The sequence below is a fragment of the Dermacentor silvarum genome, chromosome 2 (assembly GCF_013339745.2).
Source record: "Dermacentor silvarum isolate Dsil-2018 chromosome 2, BIME_Dsil_1.4, whole genome shotgun sequence".
Classification (NCBI taxonomy): domain Eukaryota; kingdom Metazoa; phylum Arthropoda; class Arachnida; order Ixodida; family Ixodidae; genus Dermacentor; species Dermacentor silvarum.
The window spans coordinates 241,706,118-241,727,354 of NC_051155.1; the positions used below are offsets into that span (position 1 = coordinate 241,706,118).

Here is a 21,237-nt window from a genome sequence, read left to right on the forward strand (position 1 = left end):
GAAGCGGAGTTATTGGCAATCAAAGATCACCTTTGATCACTTTTGCGGTGCTTCCCTTGGCAAGCACTGCGAAGGTTACCAAGGAGCCCGATGATGCCCACAATGCTCTGCCTACTGAATGCCACCGTGGCGCGCAGTTCAAACTTGATTCGCATCTCTTTGCTGTGCTACAGTGTACCAGGCAGATACGCACGGCTGTGTTTTCTTGCACCAAGTAGCAAGGAGCACATTTCCTTTCGCATTTATCTCTCAGCAATCCCACAATTTCTGAGAGTCAAACAAAACATCCATCTCTACGTTCGCTCATGCGAGTATGTCAGCAGCGCCCACATCGAGTAAGCGATGAATGCCACACTGCAGACTCGCTAGAAAGGATTCTTAACATAAGGAGTTTCAACCGTGATGGCAACACACCTCAAAGGTGAGCATCTCGGGAAGCAGACAACCGTGCCAGTCAGGTGTTGGCGCTAGGGCCAGCTTGCCACGCGCCTGGAGCCTCAGTAATGCACAGAGACTACTCAGTGCACGCCGTCGTGTGCAGCGAGCCGCAGCGAGTTGAGCGAGCGGGCTCAACGCGGCACCCCGCAGCTGCCACGGTACGTACGCTACACAGCAGACACAACTACATGCAAGCTGGAGTGCACGCTTGCACTCACGTGCTCCAGTCAGGCCGTGCTACGTGGTGTACACCAGCTTTGTCTTGCAACAGCTTGAACGACGGATAGTAGCCACATCCAAATTTTGCATTTTGAAGCGCTGTCAAAATATCAATACGAAGCGATGTCTGCCAAGGTGTTTAACCAGGAGCGAGCGCATCCTGGCATGTGTGCGTGTGGTCCGACCTAAAGCGTGGTACGAGGCTAGCTGAGTCTTCAAAATCAATTGAAATTAGTGACACCTGACAGCTACGACACCGATAAGCAGTGTGGCCAAAGTTTAGTTCTTGCATGGCAGCCATGCATAAACAGACAATAGCTGGCTTCTTCCAGAAGTACGCAATTCTTATCAAAATTCAAAATGCAGATTTTTGCTTACTTCAGCTCATTCACTAAACTGCGTCAATAAATATGCACAGTAACAATGAGAGAAAGAACACTGATCCAAACATCCTTCTTGACTGATGTTAGCTATAAGCCAATAGTAGCTGTCTAGGGGGAATCTTGCATATGACGCATATGACAACATATGCAAACTGCCGGCAGTTTGGAAATGGGTGAGGAGAAGGCCCCGTTTGAAAAGAATATGCTTGAAAAAAAAAAAAAATCGACTTCGTGCTTCACTTGTGTGCTCCACGTGCCGCACACAATGTCAATATTTGTCTGAGATATTCACAGCAGCATGTGCTATTCGCGGAAAGTGTTTTTTTCACCAAGGCGGAGGAGGGGTGGTTCAGGAACCCTTTCACCATTTCATTTCTTGCTTTAGTCACACCCCAACGTTTTGCAGGACAGTGCTGCTAGATATACTTTCTCTGTCAAAGGTAAAGTAACAATGCATTTTGGTTTCCTTTAAAGACTAACTAGGCGTCTGAATAAGGCAAATGCTAAAATGTGTATACATTCTGTAACAAACCTCAGCATTGTCAAAAAGAAGATTGAAGTCAGCTGCAAAAGTCTCCAGGTCCTTGTACTCCCCTGTGATGATGTTCTTCTCAATGTTGTTGAGGTCAATTGGTGTGTGGATTTTCTCAAAGTAGTCCGGGCACCTGTGAACAAATTGTTAAAATTGAGCATTACAATACCTCTTAACATGTCAAACCAAAAGCAACATACAGTATAGACCACTTATAACATAACCACTTATAGTCCAGGACCGGATATAGTGCGGTCTTTTCAGACTCCCGTTAATTTTCTCATAGCACTCCATGTATACACGTATCGCTTATAGTGCAGTTGCGGGAAACGAAATACCGGTTACAGTGCGGCTGCCTGGGAGTACGGAAGTCAGCGGAGACGGCGAACGCTCCCCTCAAACAGGCGCCCCAAGGAGTGCTCGAGGAAGAGAGACGAAGTGGAGGAGAAGGGCACGTGGTGCAAACGAACAGCCAGTGAGGCTGAAACCAGAATCTTGAGTGCGAGTCGTGAAATATCACAGCGCGAATAGCGAGAGAGGGCCACGAAACTGCCAACGTCGGCCAACGCTCGCTTCACGATAACGGCAGTAAACGAAACTTCAGGGAGCGGGCGGCGCCGGCACGGCACGGCATGGCAAAGGGCGCACGCGGAGACCGTGGAATGTAAGGGAGGAGGGCGGCAGGGAAGCGGATTTCGATTCGGCAACTTCGCTGCTTCGGTGGCTCCCCTCGCCCTCCCTCGTAGCTCCCTCACTTTCGACTGTCCCCGTGCGCGCGCGCCGCCATGCAGGCGCCGCCGCTCCAGCCGGCCCGGCGCCAGCTCCCAGAAGTTTCGTTTTCTGCCATTATCGGGAAGCGGGCGTTTGCCGGCGTGGGCAGTTTCGTTGGCCAGCCTGGGACAGCGCCGCTGCTTCCCTCTGCGCCGTACCCGCAGCGTGCAAGGTCAACACGTGACTAGAAAGTAGAGGAAGCATAAAAGAGAAAGAAGGGTTCAGTGCATTTTTTTTCGCGTGGCTACGGTAGCATGGCTAAAAACATGCGTGAGAACACGCATGTTCCGGCGCAACGCAGAATCGGTGACCTTGCCATTTGAGAGAGGGTGAAATTTCCGCCGCGTATTTTTTTCTTCTTTCTTTCTTTTGTTCGCGCGCGACATTCAAGGGTCACTCCTACGCTTTTACTCAATGACGGTGCTGGAGCAATGCTGGTCGGAGGCGCCGCCGCGTGATTTGGTTCGAATTAACGAGATTTGACTGTAAATTGAATGCAAACGTTCTAGCCGCATTCCTCGACTGTCGCATACACGTGGCGGCTTGGTGCACCTGTTTTGCATATGTGTGGGCCTTGAAAATTGTTGCTTTGGTTATAGTGCGGTACCGCTTATAGTGCGGATATTCGCGACTCCGGCGACTTACGTTATAAGCGGTCTACACTGTGGTTGCATGCTCTCAACAGCTTCCTGTGCCACATTAATCTGATTTCGTAAAAAGCTCCCAACCCCTAAATATTCAATATCATTCAAAGTCTTCTCAAGATATTTCCGAAGAATAGACGCCACAAGATATTGCATCCTGCAGAGACCAGGCTGAAATCTTTTGAGCAATTGGCCCACCAGTGCCCACTTAGGTGTGGTTCCCCTGTAATTTTTTTTAATAAGATATGGCAACACCAACTGCCCTGTTAAACTTTTGTTTTATAGCGTGTATACAGTCAACAACCGATTTTTCGGACACGCCCGATAATTCGGACGCCTTTGTGGCACCGCCAAGTAGCACATAGAGTCGATGTATCAGAACAGTCTGAAATTTCGAACGCAAAAAAACTAGGGATGGGCAAATATTCGGTATTGTTGAATGTTCGATCGAATTATTCTCTATTACTTATTCGCTTCGATTCGAACTCAGGTATTCGATATTTTCGAATTATTCGGCGCTCCCTAATTAGCAGCCACAAGCACAGACGGTCAGTACAAAAACACATCTCGAAGGCTATGCTTTACGTCATGGCTGCCATACATCAACCATAAATCTCGAAGGCTATACGTTTTAGCATTAAAGAGCCGGAAATGTGCGATGCATAACAGCAGAAATGGCACTAGCGTCCAATGGAAACGAAGCGGCGGAGTCCGCACCGCCATAGTCGTCAGCGAAAATCGTACGTGAATGATAGCAACGACCTGAACGCATCGTGCCTATTTGTGCCTTTATTGCATTTACCACCGCGCATAACAACACGTTGGCCAAGGAATTTCATAGTCGCCATCTATGATCGCGTCGATAAAGGCCACTGTTTCTTACGCAGCAGTTGCGGCAAAATGTAGTTTCGTTTTGACTCAATACGTATGTCGGCTACGTGCCTAAAAAGCTGCATAGTTGCCATCCATGATGGCATAGACAGCAACCGCAATTTCGTCTGCACTTGTTGCAGCAAACGGTAGTTTCGTTCTGACTCGGTGCGTGCGTCGGCCGTGTGCCTTAAGTACCGCGCCCATTGGGCATGGTTAGCCCCACCGTGGTTAGCCCTCTATCGATGGTTTGAAACGCCGCTGTCGAGACCTTTCGCGCCGCTCACGGACATACTGCGCTGTCGGACGTGAAGGAGGAGAACTATATTTTAGTTTTCTAAGCAGTTCACTTTTTTTCCCGCGAGGTGGTGATTTTTAAACACACTCCGAAGTTTCACGATCGTCAAAGGAGACTGAAAAAAATTCCCGCCCACTATCGATGGTTTGAAACGCTGCTTTCGAGACCTTCCGCGCCACTCACGGACACACTGCACCATAGGACGTGAAAGAGGAGAAACCATATTTTTGTTTTCTAAGCAGTTCACTTTTCTCCCACCAAGCGGTGATTTTTAAACGTGCTCTGGAGTTTCGCGATCGTCAAAGCAGAATTCAAAAATGTCCGGCTCCGGAAACGGCGCGCACGCTTCGGGAGATCGCAGATATCGCAATTGCACTGCCTCTGCAGCTGATCTTATCGATATATCAAATAGCAGCGATTCAGAGGAACGCTGACTTTTCGTCGGACTTTGAGTCTGAAAGCGACGACGATGCTAACCAGCCCAGAACATCGGCAGCCGCAGCCCGGCACACCCAACTGTAGTGCTTGCAGTTAAATTTCCGTAGCGAAATACCTGTTGAATGAAAGACCTTGATTTTTTCGGAGATAGTGCCTAATAGAGCACTGCACGGGCCGATTTTTTTCAGCCCAGGCCCGTTTTTACGTTGTTGGGCTGCCAGCCCGCACTTGACCAAAAGCTTTATGGCGAGGCCCGAGCCCGGCCCAGGCCCGGAAAAAATCTACGTTACCCGCCCGGCCTGGCCCGCCACCCCTTTACCTTAGGCTCGAGCCCAGCCCAAGCCCGGCTCGAAACCGGCCCGAAGACCGAAAAAGATCACCGAGCGGCATTAAAAAAAAAAATAAAAAAAGAAGAGAATGAAAGGAATTTATTCTTATGGCATAAATACATGTCATATGCAATTATGAACACCATTTGAGCGGTCTGAACACAAAAACCAGCGCGCGAAGTAGTACAACTGACCCTGCTGAGCAGTATAGCCAGCAGTTTCCAACGGTGCGACCTTGATGCGGCCCAATCCACTTCTATCGCAGCGCCGCCACAGTATATTAACACATTGGGTGCCTTACTGCAAAGAATGCGCCCCCTCAGCCGCTCGTCCCACTCAACCGTATTCTAGTACACTACAGCCGAAGCGCAGCCACGACCGGTCGTGAGCGCAGCGCATGGATGGAGTGTGACCATAGCCATAAAAATATAGCCCAAACTTGGCTGCTACGGTAAGATGAAGGGAAGTGAAGGTCTGTAACACCAGTCACTTCCCATGAAGCAGGCAAACAGATCAAAAACTGAACGTTTGGCCTGAAGGGGGCAGTCTGGGTACCACCCACCATGTCAGGCCATGACATAGTTTTTGTTTAATACCATTTCTGCAGTAATAGAATGGCAATGAACATACTGTTCAAAGAGCCTTTTATGGGAGGTGTGCTCAACCTATTACTGGCAAATAAATGACAAGCTAAGTTACACAAAGATGCTTTCCACACAGATTTATTCGAAACTATGCCAGTAAGGTGGTGAAGTATCAGCCACAAGCCAATAAGAAAGGGGGGTGCCATTCATAGATGCTGCACCACCCTTCTTGCCTGTACTTCGTGAACTGGGGATTGCTCCTGCCTTCACACAAGCTTTACCATGTTACTAATGGCACTACCGCTGGCCACATTCCAGCTTAAAGAACTAGCCATCAAAAAGAGAATAGACAAGAGGACAGAGAGAGACACATAGAAACAATAAGATAAAAAAAGACAGACAGAAAAAGAACAGCATTTTTTCCCAGGGGACAGCGGAGGCTACAAGGCTATTTTCTGCACCTACCTACCTCTATGCATATGATCGTGGGATACGCACAGTATGCAGTGAATAAGCCAAATTTTCATTAACCGAGGTTTATTATAAGCACACCTGACTAAATTCGCAAGTGGCCATTGGAAACATGATAGGTGCTGCGTCATGCAAGTGTGTCATCAACCGACAGCAGCAAGCATATCTCATGACACCACCTCGAGCAACAGCATACTGCCTATAGACATTACGTCACTGCAGTAGCATATAAAAATGATGCACGCAAAGTAAAACCGGCTTTTTTCCGCTTGTGTTACTGACACGTTCACTCGAAACACAACAATAGGCAAGTTTTGTTTCATCAGATGTAATAAAAACAAACTCACTTTCGTTTTGATGGCAGGTTAACAAATGGTGTTGACAGCACCTTGCCGTTCTCATCTGAAAACAGTGCAAAATGTGCGTAAACTTGGAAAACACAAAAACACACACAAAAAAAGAAAGGAGAGAGAGAGAGAGACCATACATCCAGCGGCTGCTTGCTTTAAAGTTAACACTTGTTGCAGGATTAAAACAAACACGAAACTCAATTGATTTAGGTCAGGCACATCAAAAACGGAATTCACACATTAATGGCATGCACACAATGAATTCCTTGCTCTGGAATACCTAGTCTTGCTATAAATTGCTGTGTGATGTGTTTGTATTACAGTAGAACCCCGCTGATACGTTTTTCACGGGACCGTAAAAAAAAAAAACTAAGAGCCGGAAAACGCAAGAGCTGGAAACCAGAAAAAATTGTCAAATGGGAGTAGTGTTCAACTGCACACAATATTATTTTAATTCTTACATGTGAAAAAAGTCATAGTTTCGCCCAAAAGCCGAAGTATCGATTGCGATAGCAAATTAGTAGACAGCTATACAACGTAAGAATAGTAGTTTTATCGTCTCTATGAACTTGTAAACATTCGCTTATTAAATATATTAACAAGCATGGTGTCAGCAGCCCAAAGGCAAACATGAACACATCACACTCAATGAGCGCGGACACGCGCTGTCAAACGCTGGCGTGAGGAAGGGCCGCTGCAGCCGTGAGCGAAGTGACCTTTGTGCTGTTGCATGGCTGGCTTCGCTTCGTACCGCCAATGTCAAGATAACGCCTACCCTCAAATTCAACAAAATGAATTTTTTTCTCATTAAAATTAGCTTTTTCCAATGGCCCAATAACTCGGAAAATTTTGCAGCCCCTTCCCCGGTAAGAAAAATTCATCAGCAAATGTACTTAATTGCATGAAAAGTTGAATTTCAATGTAATGAACTTTCAATATAATGAACCAAATTTCCGATTTTACTGACTTTGTCATATCGAGGTTTAACTGTATTTGCATAAATATTTGAATTTCAATATAACGAAATTTTTATATAACGAAATTTTTATATAACGAAGTAACGTGCCAACTTGCCGACTTTGTTTTATGAAGGTGTGACTGTATTACACATTGGAAGTTTATTTGCAATGTTCAATATGAGCTCTAAAGTTGTGCAAGGGTAGCGTCTTATGCACATTGCCATTTCGTTGGAAAGTGCATCAGTGGGAGTGCACTTGCTGTAGACAGTAAAAAAGGCATCAGAAAATTCTCACTGAGACTTCTGGTACCTTTGCAGGCTAGCACAGAGCTGCAGATGTCTCGGAAGACCTGTGCCAGACGTGCTGTTCGTGCCAGCTGGGTGTTCTCCTGTGCACGGGCCAGTTGCCGTGTGCGCACTGACCGTGATGTATTGAGCGCAGTGAACTGTGTCCTGAAAGCCTCTTCCTCCCGCTCTTCTTCTTCCTCCACTCCACTGGTGGATGCAGCCACATGTGCACCCAGGCCAGCTGGGTGTGCAGACTGCTTCTTGCCACCTGCTGCCACTAGGTCAGACCCAGTTCCATGCGACTGCCTGCACACATAAGCACATGTGGGACTTGCACAAGGTTTGTTAGACACCCTTTTGCGCAACATTCTCGAGCGATCGTCACTGGCAATACCACCTTTTCCTGGATATAATGCATTGTTTGTTTGTTTGTGTGCATGCGTGTTTAAAACTACACTCAACACTTTCCTGCCTGAGCCTATCCCCATCGATAGCCCGCTATCGATGGTTGTAAGTTCGTATTTTTCCACTTTCCAGGTGCTCTTAGACAGCTGGCGCGATTGGGTTATCCAGGAACTATTTATTCAGTTTCACTTTTCTGTTTACTTGTTCCGGTGCACCGGGAATTTTAAAGAAAGCCTCTCGGAGAAGGGCCATGGTTAGCGCGATGAGCACTCGTAGTTCGCAAGATGGTGACACGTCACTTACTGCTCATCTATGAAAACATCACATTACTACCGATTCTGATGCATCTGTGCCAAGTTTTTTAACTTTGGAAGCAGCACTGACATGAAAGCCAACTTCGGTTTGTCAGATTTCGGCACAGAGTTTCACTTTCTTCTCCAAACCGTTTCTAAGCTGCCATGCGATATAAAGATATCCTGCGTGTTTTAAAGGTCACAGTTCTTATCTGCAGGATGTCAACATCAGTCAGTCACGATGATTTGCTGACGGCCGCACAGGAAGTCGAGTTTTGCCCTAAACAGCACCCAGGAGTCGACCTCAATCGAACCTGAAGTTTCTCAGTGAGGCTGAAACTAACAAACTTTACGCAAATTATAGATCAGATGACAGGATAAATAATCCTGGTGACTTCTGAGGTATGTGACAGGCAAATGCACATCAGCAAAGGTTGTGCTGATATTTTTTTCACTGGGTAACATAATGCAGCTGAGTATCACATTTATGGTTACAAAATTATGTAGCTTGTCCCTTACAGGGCAAGATGACAGCAACATTTGTAGCTAATAATCCACAGAACTGGGTACTGATAGCACAACTGTCTGGTGCGCAGCATTTAGTTAATGACAAGGTAGCCTTTTTCCAGAAACCTAAATACACTACCCAAGGCTCCAAAACTTGACAATACCTACTGTTTTTTAAGCTACTTTGCTTTGAAACACTGTCCAGGAACATACATATTTGACTGCATCCCATAAAAGCTAGAAATTTCTTGTGCAAGCAGCAAAGGAGAAGCAACACAGAAAAAAAAGTTCACAAAGGCAGCACCATTAAGGGATATCGGCGAACGCAGCTCGTCATGAACAAATGTCACTTTTTGGCTTATGATGAACCCACTTTATTGTGGGTATTTCGTCATTTTCAGGATGGCATGTTATTGCACAGTGGAAACTAAAACATTTCTTTTAACAGCGCAGATGATGGTAGACACTCCATCATCATCGCTTTTATTTAATTGGATTTCCACATATTTTAAGTCATATTTCTGTGTTCTAACGACGTTATTGAAGCACATCATGTCAGTAAAATAAGCCATTAAGGCCAAACCACACGTAGCTTGCTGGTACGCGAGAGCTCGCTGCAGCGTGCCTTGCGTTTGCCCAAATGCTGAAGCAGATATCCAAGCTCGCGCCGCACTTCAACGTGTACGATCTGTCCTGCACCATCTCCGCATGCAAAGGTGCGCCAGTGCAAGGTATCGCGCGCCACCAAGCGTACATGCAGTTTGGCCTTAATGGTACAGTTTTTTTGGGGGAGGGGGGAGAAGAGAGCCCTTAAGGGGTCAATGCATGCTGGTTTAATTTCTGATACCAAGCCTTCAAGTACAGTGTAACCACTCACCGGTCGCGCGACGGCCTGCTGGCACAGGATCGCTTGGCACGGTCATAATTGCGCAACAGGAAGCAGCGGTGCTTCTGGACAAAGCAGCGTTGCTGGTGTGAGAGGGGCTTCAGCTGGAGCTGGCTCAGCCGAGCTGTCACTGTGGGCTCTGTTACCGTTGCAGCAGCCTTCACCTTTGGTTCCCTGCTTGAAAACAATGTGAAGCCTGTGAGTGGAGCACCTTACTAGAGTTACCAGAAAACATTCACGAATGCCACAAGTTCTGCTTAAGCTCTACATCAGTGATATATCGCTTGCAAGCCGCTGTGCATGCACTGTCACAAGAGCCTCAATTGTGGACTCAAGTGGTTGCTAACAGCTGCAATGCAATCGTTTTACATTGAAGTCACAGAAGGTTTCATGAGAGGCCACTGCTACATTTTGTCAGTCACGTGAAAATGAAGGGAACAGTTTTAGGTGAAACAGCTGCTTTGTTGACTGCATCATCTGCCGAGGCTACTGTGGTAACAAAACACAGCACACAGTTGGGAAAACTGTCCTGAGAAAACTGTGGCTGACAATGTTTGAGGAGGAAATAGAAAATTCAGAACTTTTCTGCTGCGTGTAACCAAATCTTGCACATGCGTTTGTAATGTTCATAAAGTAAAACAAAATAGAAAATTAGCTGCTGCCTCAATTTTCTTTTTTCAAAACATTTGTATTAGGAGTGTGCTAATACTCGAAACTTTCGAAGACCAAATCGAATAGGACACTATTTGTAAATGCAAATATTTCTCGAGTACTTTTAGAATATTTCAAAACATCAACTGTGCCCAATTAAACAATAAATTGGAGCAAAAGTACAGCAAGTTTTCCTCCCCCCCGGTCATAGCATTGACATAAAACATGAGAACTTGCGAAGAGGTGCAGGCTACATCACTTAAGTAGCCATGAAGACAGGTTATACAGTGATCATTTGCACTCTCTGAGGAGCCCTGTGCATTCAAAGAAACAGCTTGTTTGCTCCTAATGCTCCACTTGTGCTTTTAGTAAACAACGCTTCATAACTTACTATGTAATGACGGAAACTTGCTAACTTTGAGTATAGCTGGAGGTGTATATTTAATTGTGATAAATGCTATTCATTATTTGAAAATTACTTGTTATTCGATTCGATTTGCTTCTGGCCCTATTCAATTCGGATTTGATTCGGTCGGGAAAATCATCATTCGCAAACCCCTAATTTTTATATGTATAGTGTGGACCTGATGGTGCACCCAAAAATGTCTTAGAAGACTCGTCCTGCTGATTCTTGAATATGCAGTGCATGATTTGAGAACCGAATCTGCAACCATCGGAGTCTTGAAGCAATACAGAACTGTATTTCCTTGACCTGTCCTTGAAGCAATATAGAACCGTCCAGCCTGATTTACAACTAAACAGTACAGATACCCATGTAGTGTTACTGAAATAAAGAAACAGCTAAACTGGTCTGACCTATCAACATAATAAGCAATTCTTCAAATTACTTGTCTTCCAGGACATACTTTTAAACTGCAGTGCAGTCCACAGAGATGATTAGCCTCACCCTCCAACATATGTTTTACTACAGTATACCAACTCACTAAAGGTAAAGAAAAATGCAGCACAAACATATCTTCATCAAAATTCATTTTTTCTGCACATGATAAGGCAATGTAATGAACTCCCTATGGAGTCATACAAGCCTCCCACACACAGATTTTCTTGACACGCTGAGTTGCCATGTGCAGTTATTGTCCTAGCACATTTCTTTTTTTAACTTCTTTTCATGTATAATGAACCACTGCATTAAACAAAATATTTGTATTCAGTTTTTCTGTTAATGCTAAGTGTTACCCTATGCATGTTTTTTTTTTATTATTATTATTATTTTCAGAGTAATTTGTAATCTTGGAACTCTTTATGTATTATGTTCCATTTGGAGAATGTGTTTCTATATCTCTACCACTCTGATGCAATAAATTATCTCACTTGGCCAGACCAAATCTTGCTGTTTTTGTAACTCCCCTACAGTAATGCCCTCAGGTGTAATGTAGGTAACAAATTATTAAAAATTAAGCTTGTAGTGTACCACCAAGGAGTGATGCAATGGCATTCGCATGACTTTCACAGCTTTCAGGATGTTAACAAAAGCCAGGAGTTGGCCATTATCTTCAATGGCTGCCCTCAGCTGGAGAGTTGGGTGTAGGTTTGGCTGTGGTTAGCATCAAGAGACATACAGTCGGTTTGCTGTTTGCGCAACTATAATAGAAAGCTGCCGTGACGTTCCAACAGAGATAATGCTTGTGGGCACATACAATGATTCATCAACAGCTCGAACCACTGGGCAACCTGAAAGCTTGGGACGGCATTACGAGCATTGCTGATGTAACCTTGCTGTGACATTCCTCTCTAATTTTCTGTTTGTTCACAAACTAGGGGTACATTGGCATAATAAACAGTAGTTATTTACTTTTTTTCTCTGTCCATATATAATTTATTATTCAGATAACACAGACATTAGATAATACGGACATTTCTTCCATTCCAGTTTTCGCAGCATGTGACTGCAAAAGACTAGAAAAGTAGTGAAACTGGCATGATAGAATAAGGGTAGATGAGACATGCCTCCCGCTTCCGGCGCAGCGGGTGGCGCGCCCGCTGCTGCTTGCGAACTGAACGGCTTGAGGTGCCCTTGGTGCCTTCCTTGGTCTTGTCCTTAGCTTGCGGATTGAGGCGCTGGCTTTTGCCCCCAATGAAGCCTCGACACTTGTCACTCCCACACTTGCACTCTTGCTGCAAAACAAGGACAAGCAACAAAATAAAGCTTCTGTGACCGCATTAGATTCTCAAACTAGACGAACATCCAGTCCAGCATCAGGCACACACTGTACACTTTTCTGGGCACACCGAGTACTACAAACCCATTCATGACAAAACAACAGTAACAAGAAATAGATTTTCATTTCCAGCACCCATTTGCTCTCTTCAAACAACACAGCTCGAGGGAGACAAGGACATGAGAAGAAAGGAAAAGCACTGTATGTTCCTTGTTTCCGCCTGCTGCAGTACTTCAAGAACGCTGCGCTTTCTACTTGCCGAAACTATCATCCTTGTGAACACAATTTGTGAATTTTTATGCAATTTATGTACAGTTTTAGTGAAGCATATAAAATAAATACATAAGTAAAAAAGTTGTAATCTTGACCCAAAGGCGAAGTATCGATTGCGACAGCAAATTATTAGACAGCTATACGAAGTAAGGATAGTAGACTTATCGGCCATATAAACTTGTAAACATTCGCTTACTAAATAAAGGAACAAGAATGGTGTCACGTGTGCACAAGCAAACACGAACACATCTCAGTCGATCCATCTTACTCACAGCCGGCGCCGATGTAGAAACACCCCCCTCCCCCGGTGCGATGGAAGACGGCACGCTTCCTCCCCGCCTTCCACCCGAGTGTGTGCGCGAGATAGACACACCATCGGCTCACCCTCGCACGTTTTCACTAACACAGACAGCATACAGCGTCCGGCCACAATGTTACTGCACTTGGGCATTATACAGAACATCACAGCAACAACGACGGTGAAAATGCGCCTGGAGTGTACATATGATTGCTATCGCAATAATAAATAAATGAAAGAGTGAATACAGTGAACATAGCAACGACAATTGTTTCCAGCCTCTGAAATTTACTGACCAATAATCTTTTCAACTGCAGCAAGTGTGCACCTATACAAGGCTCTTATTATTATTATAACATTATTATATTATTATTATTATATCGACAACATTATTATATCGACCCACCACGGTGGCATAGTGGCTATGGGAGTTCTGCTGTTGCTGAGCTCGAGCTACCTGGTTTGATTCTCAGCTGCCGCAGCCACATTTCGATGGGGGTGAAGTGCAACAACGCTCGCGTACTTAGCTTTAAGTGCACATTAAAGAAGCCCCGGTGGTGAAAATTAATCCAGAACCCTCCACTGTGATGTCTCTCATAACCAGAGTATTGCTTTGGGACATTAAACCCTATCAATGAATCATCAATTCAATATTATTCAGTGTATATTCAGTATATATTATTCAGTATATATTCAATATATTTCAGTGGTCAGTTATCATTGCTTTCCTGTGCTTTCCTCAGTAGAGATAATATGCAGGGAAGAGAAGAAAGGGGTCTTATCAAAAACAACCAGAAGAGGCAGCAGCAGCCACAATGTGCTCCAGCCCTTATTTCAGACTTCTACGTGAGGTGCTGCCTGAACAGCCAGCAAGCTAATTTCAATGACAAGGTAAACAGGAGTGCACAGCAATGATAATAAGTTGAGAAGGGTAGAGGTCAAACAATCTTTGATTCTAGACTGCAGAGCTAGGTGAGGAGAAAACAGCAGCAAGAACAAGGAGGTATAGTACCAGCACCATGATATGCAATCATGGTGCTGGACAGTAACATTTCCCATAGAAGGACAAAAGATGGCAGTCTCATGGTTGCTTTGTTATGACTGCATTCATGTGACCCAACACCTTGGAAAAACAAAGGCCATATCGATGGGCTTCTGTAGTACAATTAAACCTCAATATAACGAAGTATGTTTATACATGATTTCAATATAACGAAACTTGATTGCCACCGTGAAGGAATACCGAAACAATAAATAGAAACTTCTGCGAACGTAGATGCCGTTCCCAGACAACAGCCCTTGACTGGTGGCGCCACAGCGGGTCACGCCGTTTTCGATGCACGCGGCAAGTCGCACCTTTTTTTTTTTTTTTTTTTTTTTTTTTTTTTTTTTTTTTATCCAGCGTCTGTGGCAATGGCATACGGTATTACTGGCACTGTGCCAATACAGTATACGTGCTTGGCGCTGTGTCAAGGTAATTGATCCTGATGCAATATTTGAAGCCAGTCATCCAAGCATAAGCAGTTCCAGACATCCAAAAAGCTGACACTCCTACTTTGCATCGTAATGAATTCCGGGCAATTTCACTTTGAAAAACAGAACTGAACAGCAGAATCATGCAACTGTGATGCTTTTAGCAGACGCCTGCTAGTGACTGTAACATTTGCACCTCACCTTCACGCGAGCATGAAGCAAGCACCCTTATCAAACTATGATCTCCGTGAAACACTGTGAGCTCGCATATTGGCTTCTCTTGGTCACAGCGTATGGGCTGATTGAGCCTGCTCAAGATCGCTCTTCATCTTTCTCAAAGTCACGATTAACACGCTGTGACCACATTGGTACGCAACTGACCACACCCTAAATGGGAGCGAAATAAAAAAAGCCTTCGACTCCTGGCTCACCCCTGCTGCAGCTGCGTGAGACCACAACAAAGTGGCAGCGAGCAGGCGAGCAAGTGTACACGAGCAGTGATGGAAAAAACGGGGAAAGATAAGCCGGGAGCGCAGCCCAGCAGCACGTCTGGCTCGGCTAGTGAGCTGCCAGAGTGAAAAGCGAGTGCAAGCGACGCTGCCAGCGCTGCCTTGCAGGCTTTTTTTTCCGGGAATTTTCAGAGTCGACCATTTCGGGGTATCCAAAGTCCAGCACAAAAACTTTTCGAGATAAGAAGTGGGAAACACATGGGTTAACACCATGACCAGAAAAAATTTTAGACTTAACCGATAATTTGAGATACCAGAGTTTGAGTTAACGAGGGTTTACTGTATGTTCATGGCAGCTAGCATTAACTTAACGATGGTTAGATTAGATCTAAATTACCTAATCCTTCCAGAAAGCCATCCATGCTTTTCTAAAGAATCCAAAGTTGTTTATGTCAAATATGCAAAAAAGTGATGCCTAAGCTCTAACAAGCATGGGAGCACTGACAAGCTGTCAACAAGTACAAGATGTTTCGCAAGTATTCAATTAAGCACACACACTGGGATGACAGTCATTTATCAGAAGTGATCAGCTCATTCACAGGATAAAAATAAAACAAAAAAAACTTTCGCTCATGGCTTAACCTTCACGTATCACAAAACTGAGGTATTAGGTACAAATCTCTTTACTCTTACCTGGCGTTCATTGTTGAAGTTGTGGAAGTTGTAGTCATAGCAGATCTCAGTGTTCCCTGGAATATCTTTTAGGGCAAAAAGGCCTACACGATAGAAACCATTGACGGACCTGAAACCAACCAGAGATGGACCCATGTAGTTAAGCGAGGCTACTAGATTGACACGGCTACTCACAAGTGTTATTTTTTAATTATTATTTATATTCAATCATTCGTCTTTTCCTAAGCCCCCCCTTAGTCCCACTGTTCACTCATTACTTTTAAAAAATATGTATTTCATTAGTATATGGCTTCTTGACAGATTCACTTGTTCGCGTACATGGAGATGTGTACTTGCCCAACACCACTGAGTGGCTGTATAACAAGTACGCCTGATGGTTGAGCTCACCCCATATTCAAGGGTGACAGCGGAAAAAGTCTCGAGTTATATTCGAAGTGCAACTACAAACCCCCCAGATGCACAAAGCTTACATCAACTAGGCTAGTAAGCGAAAACATGATGCAAAAGAGAGACAAAGTGTAAATAGATGCTGCCACGACAAAGCAGAAGTGCTGCCTTACCACTTCTGCATCTCGCAGTTAGGGTCGCAGGCGTGGTTGACGAAGCGACCTTCCCCGGCCATGCGATAGCCGTCAATGACCATGCCAGAGTCCAGGTTGAGGCAGTAGTGGTGTTCATCATTGCGGTAGCGCTCAGCCATACGGTGCCGAAACTCTTGTTCACTCACTATTTCTCCCACATATTCAAGAATGAATTCACCTGCATGATGACATCAAGGGCACAAATCACAGCCATGAGAGGCAGCATCACAACAATTGCCAGGACAGCTTGAAGCAAAACTTGTACATTATACCAACCTGTCCCACAAAAAAAACAAAAACAAAAAAGAAAAAAAAAAGAAAGAAAAAAAAGCATGAAGTTTTTCGTGAAATCAAATAAGCGATAGGGGTCTATGCTTTTATTTATGCATTCTGTCTGCAGTGTCCACTGTCAACACAACATGCACTAATTCATGTCAAGCCATACAAGTCAAAATCTGTGGCCCAGACGACTGTTTCAAGGATAAACAAAGTTCAGCTTTGTTCACAATCCTAAATGCTTCAGTATATAGGTATTGATAAATAAGAAAAAAAAGAATATAGACAAACATTGAACTACTGCACACCACACATTGCCGAAAATCTTAGGAAAAAATTCAACATACGCAACATAAGAATGTATATTAGAAATGAATGCATTTCCACTTCCAGTATGCGTAATCAAGCCATAAAAATTATGAAAATCTGCAAGAATAAGGGCTGATTGGGAAAAATTTTGAGGATGCTTAAGCTTCGCTATTAAGAGTGGAACGCAATAGCATTCAAAGATCGCTGACTGTTTGTCAGGCTTCATAGCAACTGCAGCTTTTTTCGGCCCCTTCACCTCGGTGCGCCGCTGCCGAGGAGGTGAGCGCCATCTGGATGGCGTTTGTGCAAGGACTACCAACTGGGGTGCGCCGCTGTATAAAAGGTAGAAGTGCTGGAAAAGGGGTTTGTGTTTGAGTTTCTGCGTAACAATTGTTTTCTCGTACATTCAAATTACAATCACACTTTACGATTTTTCTGACGAATTTTACTTTGAAAAATTAAATTAGATCACCAGTGCCTCTGCGCCACGCAGAGGGCCTGCGGGGTCGGGATCATTCGGGATGATTTTCTTGGCTGCAGACACCGCACGCCAACACCGACGTTGGATTTTTTGCGACATAGGGCCCTTAACGCTGTCGCGTTAAAAGTAAGCAAGGTCTCAATTACCGGCCTTGATTGCCTCCCGAGTTCGGATTCCCCAGCCTCGGTCACGAGTCATGAAGCGCTCCAGACCTGGGCTCCAATCGTGTTTCTGAATCTTCTGGTTCCCACACTGCTCACCACATGGGCACAGCGTTGGCGAGCACTCCACGTACATCATCCTGCATACACACACAACACTGCATCATGAGCTTTCCCACAATATTACAATAACACTTGCAAGAGTAGTCACGTTGCAGCAACTGATGCCTCAGTGTTGGGTTCCCAAAGTGTTTTATGGCAATTTCGGGAACCAAATAACATTGTCAAGCTCCATAAAAACAGAACTATATTCATGCTTTGCCCCCACCCCCAATCGTGCTTTTTTCAACACTTTGATTTACACGGTGGCAGACATACTGGCTGCCTTTGTTGTAGTGCACACATGTTGGTAGGTAACCTCAACATTGGCATCAGCAAAAAATACTCATCACGGCCAGATGGAAGCAGCAGTCGACTTGAGAAAAGCTCAATGTATTACTGAGCCCTATAATGCAGATGAATCCTTCGCACAAATATTGCATAATCTTCAGCAAGGGCCACACCCATGTAGGGCAACAACTTGGCAGCCCCAAATTTCGAAAAACTGTTTCAACCTAGAAGCAGTCATATTCGGTGTGCTGGTGCTGCACGCGCGCACCATACGCTATTGCTTCTCGGTTGAAAATTTGTTTCACACGCCGCTGCTAGATGGCAAGAGCTGCGCTTTTGACCTCTGACGTTGGTGGGTGAAGAAGAAAGAGAAGCACGCCGCAACAACAAATTTTTAAAGGCGTTCCATGGGAAAGCGTGCAAGTTTCCGAAACTCACAGTAAAAGAAAAAAAAATAGACCAAATTGCCCATTTCCGTGTAAGAGCCACACCTCGTCAAAATCAAGAAAAAAAAGGTGCGGCCCTTACACAAGTCTATACAGTATCATTCCTGCTTTACATTTATTCTTCAAAAACCTTGTGCTTCAGGAATCGCAACATACTATATTAAAATAAATTCAGGTGGTTGCTTGGTCAGGTGGTCAACACTGCAAATTATGTCCTTTTACTGTGTCCTGCATTTTTGCACTGTGCTAGTTCCATTCCACATACTATGCTAGAGTCAAAGGTAAAATTGCTGCCTTGGCTACACAGTAACGTACCGACGTAAGAGCCGCTCTTCACATATTTCTGCTGCTAGCCAGAGAAATACAATTTAAAGCAATAATTGAAAATTTCTTCGAGAGAGCTTTACGCAAGAACTGAGCACAGTAAACCCTTGTTAACTAGAACTCTGATATCCCAAAATATCAGTTAAGTCAAAATTTTTTCCTGGCTCAGTGTGAACTCGCATATTTTTCACCTCTTATCTCGAAATGCTTTTGTGCCACACTCCAGATATCTCAAAACCTTAACTGTGAAAATGTTGAGAAATAGTCGCTACCCAAAGGTTTCCATGATTCGTGCGCAGCTGCAATATCACCTAAAAGTGACAAGAACACGAGTTTGTAGCAAATAGCGCCCGATTATACACCGCTCTCATCATCCACTGTTTACGACTGGCTGCGACCTCACTGATAATAGACATTTTTAGTTGAGCGCTGCTTATGCTCTGCTCCGCTCAACTTTCACGGCTGAGACACTGCAGGGAACATGCATTTACACTTGATAAGCGCGTCTTGCAGTACAGTCGAATCCCCTTACAACGAATGCCGCTACAACGAAATTTCCGCCACAACGAAGCTCTTTCAATTCCCCGTCAGCTGCCCATAGAAAGTAATACAAAAAAGTCTCTCCATAACGAAGGCGTTTTATTCAATATTTCCGCTTCAACAAACTTTTCGAAAACTAAACTGGGACTGAATTGAAATTGGAACTGCCGAGTAGTCAAATTAGAAGGCCCTTCCAAAGCTGTGACGATCGTATGTCCGCTTGAACGAGGTTTTCGCGAACGAAATCAAGTTCAAAGTACCGATTTACGCCACTGAAATCCATGCCATGCGTGGTCATCATGTGCCTGCACGAGACTGCACGGTATCACCACAATCGCTGCCGTTTTCTCTTGTGTGCGTCCGGTTGAAATGGCTACGCCAACGAAGAAGCATAAATTTGTCTCTCTCGAGGAGAAGGCACATATAATCGCTGAGGCAGAAAGCGGAAGGAAAAAATTTCACAGTTTCGCCCAAAAAGCGAAGCATCAATTGCGACAGCAGATTTGTAGACCGCTATACAAACTAAGGATTGTAGTTTTATCGGTCGTATAAACTTATAAACATTCGCTTACTAACTAAATTGCCAAGCATGGTGTCACGCGCGCAAAGGTAAACATGAACACATTTCGCTTGATGACCGCGGAAACTCGGTGTCAACAAGCTGGAATGAGAAGGCGCGGCAATAGCAGCGTGCGAATTGACCTCCATGCCGTCTCTCGCTTCAATGCGAACTAAACGTCGAAAGCACAGCGCACACGGCTCTACCAGCACTAGTTACACTTTGCCCACATCGCAGATCGCTTTGAAGATGAGGACCACACGGGCGCGCACTTGCGCACATTGCTTTCAAGATACGGCGGCCACGCCGCAGCCGCTGTTGTCAACATGATGCTAACGTCTCGTCATCATGGGAAAATGACAACCAGCTAGACACACTGACTCCGGCGACTGTTTTGAATGTAATGGTTGCTTTTGACCTCATCTTAGAAGTTATCAGAGCCCACGACAATGACATTGCAATGGCTCTTTTAACAGACTGTGAGACTCGAGTAACGCCTTTGCTTGTCGTGAAGCGTAACAAATCCAGGCTGACCCACTTCTGCAAATAAAATTCTGGTAAGCAAGTGCAAGCTTGCCAAGTTTACCGACTTTGTCATAAATATGCAATGAAATTGTGATAATTCAAACCACTTCATTGCGACGGTGCATGTGCCGCAATATAGGTGCTTCGCGATCGACCGGGCAGGCGCGTTGGGTTAGGCGTCGGCCGCAATGTACGAAAAATGCTGTAACAGCAGCACGAAATGCATTCTCTCGTGAAGTTGATACTTTATTGACTGCCTTCCGTACGTCTCAATCTTTGTCCCCACGCCATCGTGAAGATTTCCCGGACGATGGTTTCGGTTTTGTTCATGGCTTTGCCATTTGGCATACGTATATACATACCAATTTCACATCAACGAAGTTCCTCCACAACAAAATTTTTCACGTATCCCATGAATTTCGTTGTAGTGGGACTCAACTGTAGCACGAACAAAGCTGCAAAACGACCAAGCCAAGTACACTGCACGTTCCACTCAACTTTGTAAGTGGAGCGGGGGAAGCGATCTTGCCGCTTCTGGCATGAGCTTCGAGCACAAGCGTACTAGCATTCTTGTTAAGCATTTGTGTGGAAAATGCAGTGTCGGCATGACACCAGGACTCGCACGAAACCAGAAACCCATTGAGAGACGCGTAGAAGTCTTGTGTGCCCGTAGATAAGCAAAACTCCAAACTGTGTGCGTAAACAATGTATTCAATAGAATCTGCATGCCTTTCGATGGCTAATTGGTTCAATCTTCGCAGATGCTTTTGCGCTTTCCATGCACGCTAAGGCGGTATTCTCGGGTGATCACTTTTGGAAATAGTTTCACTGTCGAGTGGACCCGGGAGATCACATAATCGGGGGACATATAACCGGGGTTCCACTGTACTGCAAGAATTGTGTGAGGATGGCAGTGTGTAAGCAGTGAAAATCGCTGACGTTGGAGCGACTTTTATGACACTTC

General features: G+C 44.8%; 1 protein-coding gene across 3 annotated transcripts in view; it reads right to left on the reverse strand.

Moving 5' to 3' along the window:
• The window catches only part of LOC119442985 (serine-rich adhesin for platelets-like), a 100,642-nt gene that overhangs the window by 38,217 nt on the left and 41,188 nt on the right, over positions 1 to 21,237 (reverse strand). For 2 of the 3 annotated variants that reach the window (XM_049662494.1, XM_037708085.2), the window contains 6 exons: positions 17,475 to 17,629; positions 16,242 to 16,440; positions 15,682 to 15,790; positions 12,284 to 12,451; positions 9,656 to 9,838; positions 7,747 to 7,879 (listed from right to left, as the gene is read on the reverse strand). In XM_049662494.1, the coding sequence (XP_049518451.1) occupies positions 9,698 to 9,838; positions 12,284 to 12,451; positions 15,682 to 15,790; positions 16,242 to 16,440; positions 17,475 to 17,629 (772 nt within the window). In that variant the 3' untranslated portion in view covers positions 7,747 to 7,879; positions 9,656 to 9,697. Of the gene's footprint in view, positions 1 to 1,572; positions 1,706 to 6,324; positions 6,380 to 7,595; positions 7,880 to 9,655; positions 9,839 to 12,283; positions 12,452 to 15,681; positions 15,791 to 16,241; positions 16,441 to 17,474; positions 17,630 to 21,237 lie in introns of those variants that run through there. The other variant, XM_037708087.2, reaches the window with a different exon arrangement.